This window comes from Berghia stephanieae, chromosome 4, assembly GCF_034508935.2.
Source record: "Berghia stephanieae isolate SIO BIC M18660-M18661 chromosome 4, UCSD_Bste_1.3, whole genome shotgun sequence".
NCBI classification, from domain to species: Eukaryota; Metazoa; Mollusca; class Gastropoda; order Nudibranchia; family Aeolidiidae; genus Berghia; species Berghia stephanieae.
Window position 1 is genome coordinate 9,062,937 of NC_088363.1, and position 4,274 is coordinate 9,067,210.

Sequence of the window (4,274 nt, forward strand, 5' to 3'; positions counted from 1 at the left end):
CGTTATATTCTGTTGAGAAAGGGGTAATCCGAAATGTCCTTATCTTCTGTATTCGTATCTTAAAATGAAGCTTATTTACACTCTTCGTGCCGCTATATTATCGTCTTGTGGTATAAAGCTCGCCTTCGAATCGTACGGTCATCCTCTGCGCGGGGCATAGTTTAGTTAGTCCTTGGAATAGACTGTTTACTCACATTCTCTCACCGTACTCAGGTGTAAAATGAGTACCTGGTCGTTAACAGTGTTGTGTCTGTCGGAAAACATTGTAAAATCACCTAACAGGCGTCATGTCTCGTACTATTATAATAGTGAGACACTTGAATCTTAAATTCGGTCCCGAATCGAGGGAGACTATTTAAATCTTTTTACAAAGATGGCTATTTGCTATGACGCTTTGAGTATGTTTAGCGGACGTAGCGCTACATTAAAGCTCAGTTTAATATATATATTATATTATATATATATATATATTATAATATATATATATATATATATATATACTCTTATATATATATATATATATATATAATATATATATATATATATATATATATATAATAAGTGTGTATATGTGTGTTTGAGTGTGTGTGTTTGTTGCTTTTGTTTTTTAGGGTTTTACTGCGCTTGCAACACATTTAGGTCATTTCTGCGCCAGTAAAAAGGAGGAAATAGGATAGTCGAAAAAAAATACTGGATTTACAATTAAAATCATACAAGAAAACGTAAGACAAAGGAAATGGTTCAAATAGGGAACAGATTTAGAGTCCAAGATCACATTATCATCAATGTACTTAGTTTGAGATCACCTAAAAATCGCATCCAGACAGCAGCCCAGAATCCCACTTAGAGGCACACACTCAAATGCTTTTATTTTACATTCAAAACAACACATATAACAATCCATAACAAAGAGATTATTTACAAGGGAAAAAATATCAACTCTTAAAACTCTAACTATACATTTGACTGTTTCCTGCCCAGCCAAAGACTCTGGCCAGGGTCAGGACAAAAAATAAGACATTCCAAGACAAAGAAAGAAAACATTTGGAAAAACGAATACAGGGAGATGGAAGATACGGAAATACCTCCCTGCCCACTTTGGGAAGTCAAGAACCCCAACCATGTGTGTATTTTTTTGTCTGTGTGTAGTTCATTACTGTATCTTATTGTTCTGGAAGCAAATGTTTGTAGGTAATTTACACATCTTCTTACTTTCAATAGTAAAATGTGAACAAAAAGATTTGGTATTATACAATCATGTTAATGCAATTTACAAATAAATAAGTGGAATAAAGAATATTATACAATACCATTTCCACTAAACCTTACGACGTTATGCAAGCAAACCCTAACAACTTTTGCCCTCTCCTTACCGCTACGGAACTCGCACATTCGTTACGATGCAACCACAACTTTTAAATGATTTTTTTGTTTTCATAAACTTTAAAGGAAATTTTTTATTATACCCCATAAAAACTTGACACTGTAATGTTAGAGGCTCATTTTGGAACAATATTATGCATAAATTGTACTTTTTAAAATCTTCTGTTTGAGTAAGAAAATATATTTTTGTGTTTGGTGGATGTGAAGTTTTTGGGGAAAATCCTGAAACTGGTCGGTAAGGAGAGGGTTAAAGTTGTGACAGAAGATTGTATTCTTACCGGTTATTCCAATTCCATAACTTTTTTCATCCAAGAAAAACTATATATTATGGCTTTTAAAAATGGCTTAGACGCTAAACTGTGTTTTATCCCATTTCAAGATCGTACATACGAGCTGACAAAACGTGCGAAACACTTTTCTGTCGTCTGGATGGATTTTTAGTGATGTACTAATGTTTTTTTTTTTCTTTGGGGGGGGGGGGTGTTTTTTTTTTTTTACTGAAGAAGGGTTTTGAGCCCGATACATTCAGGATTTTTAAAAAAAGTTTTTTGTTTGTTTTGTATTCAGGTACAGAAATTGGATTTTATAGCCACAAATATAAAACATTGAAACTGATTTCTATTGGTCACACTTTCAGAAAACCAACAATATATATTACGGGACAAGCTGTGAACCGGAACCCTATGGGCGGGGGAAAGGATGGTAGAGAGGTCAAAGAAAACAGGAAGAAAACGTGGAGATGCTCTGTTGAAACTCTGTATTCCCCATGGAATGGAAAGGATTGAATGAAAATACATGATGAGCTTATTTCTATTCGTTACGTGGAGAATAACTACCATTTCTTACATTATAAAAGACTAAAAGTTCGTCTTTCTTATCATTTCAATTCTACATTGATTTGAAGGGCTCTGTTCATCTGACATAATACCCTTATGAGACGGTGGGTCACATTTGTCATTCTTAGCATTTTGTCAATTTTCTTCAATCAGTTTATTCCCACATAACACCGTTTTAGGACAACGAGTAAATAAGATATCCAAAATATTCTACCAGTTTGGCAGGTTCCTCGTTCCTGAGTCTAGAATAACTTCCAAAATTGTGTCTGCGTCTCCTCAAATCCGTCGGATTTGTGATGTCGCCTTCACCGTCCTCCTGTCTCATCTGGTTGTTGTGTTGGTTCAGGGTGTGGGTGTTCAGTTCCCGGACTCCTCCGCTGTCGTCCCTGAAAACTTGTATCTCTGTCAATATGAACTACTCTTACCGACGTATGAATAACGTAATTGTTGATCTTGACAAAATTAAATGGAAGCTTTAATTTAATCAACAAAGACAGACAATGTGGACGTTTGGGGTTTCTCATTTATCATCAAAACAATATGAATAAAGACATCTCTCATTCGTGTTTCGAGTTTTGTTCATCGTATTTTGTTGACAAAGGGGAAACCCACATTATTCATCTTTGTTTCGTAACTTGAAGCTTTCATTCAATTTCCTTTTGACGCTATGCGCTTAGTTGAGATACTCACAACATCCGCCAGCCGGATATAACGTACCAACACACAAAACTATGTGTGTGTAATCTTGAACGATTGTAGTCTGATTGTTACAATAGACCGGTAGATAACCACGCCTCTCGGACAATCGTTATAGATAGAATGCGCTTGGCCAAGGAGTTCACAACATTGCCATCCGGAAGTATAACGGACCAACACACAAACTCTGTGTACCAAACTTTTATAGTCTGGTTAATACAGTTTTGTGAGAACAACTCACACACGCGGATGGCAAAAACAATAACAAAAAAAAAGGGCTGAGTGACGTCATCTCCATACTATCTAATTATAAACTGTGGTCCAGTGATTGGGGAGCATAGCAAACTGCACAGGTTTACTATTTAGGGTATGTGTTTTAAATAAAATACTCACTTTTTTTACCACTTGATCAATAGAAGTAACATAGAAAATAAGTGTAAATTTATGTTCATAATCTGGTCGAGAAAAAACGTGTGATTACTGTCACCCATTTGGCGGTATAAAAACAATAACAATGATCAAGAGAGGTCGTTTCTTCACGTTCTATTTATAAACAGCCCACTATGTTTCCGACACGTGTGAGGGTGTGTCACAAATTCCGTGTTTTGATTGGTCAAAATCTACCGGTTAATTTAGTGAGAACTACTCATAAACGTGAATGGCTAAAAACAGTAACAAAGAGCTGAGTGGCGTCAATTCCGTTCTTTCTATTGTTATTTTAAGTTAATCTACAGTTCTAATTTACTTCAATATACAACCATCTTGTGACTTCTGGACACATTCATTTATCGAAACAATTCTACCAGTTTGGCAGGGCCCACTTTTTGAGTCTAGTATAACTTCCAAAATTGTGTGGTGTCCCAAAACCCGTATTTGATGGTCCTCACCTCCTTCACCGTCTTCCTGTCTCATCTGGTTGTTGTGTTGGTTCAGGGTGTGGGTGTTCAGCTCCCGGACTCCGCTGTCTTCCTCGTCCCTTGGAACTTGAATCTCTGTCCTTGGGTGACTCTTGCTGACGTGAGACACCTGTGATTGGTGATCTTGGAAGGAGTGGTCAGGAGGGTGTGCTCGGTCATTTCCGTGTGGATGTTTTGTTGTTTCTGGTAGTATTCTATTGTCTCCTCGCGCATGCGCAGATCTGTTGGTTGATGATGCTGCGTCATTTATTGTGTTGGATTCCGGGTTTGGGTTGACGAGGATGTGGACCTGTTGGAAGAATAAAGATTTGAATTAGATATCATGAGTTGTAGTGGGGATGGATGGTGGTGGTGGTGGTGGTAATAGTGGTGGTGGTGGGGGTGATGATGGTGATGATGATGACATGTTAGTTACCAGCGTTGTCCTTTTTGAAAAAACAGG

General features: G+C 37.0%; 1 protein-coding gene across 1 annotated transcript; it reads right to left on the minus strand.

Moving 5' to 3' along the window:
- Positions 1-3,656: 3,656 nt before the first annotated feature.
- On the minus strand, positions 3,657-4,125 carry LOC144971687 (uncharacterized; the record flags this gene model as incomplete). The annotated part of the gene is given in 1 exon segment (XM_078912760.1): positions 3,657-4,125. A coding segment is annotated over 1 exon segment (469 nt), but the record flags the coding sequence as incomplete, so codon positions are not given.
- Positions 4,126-4,274: the final 149 nt, after the last annotated feature.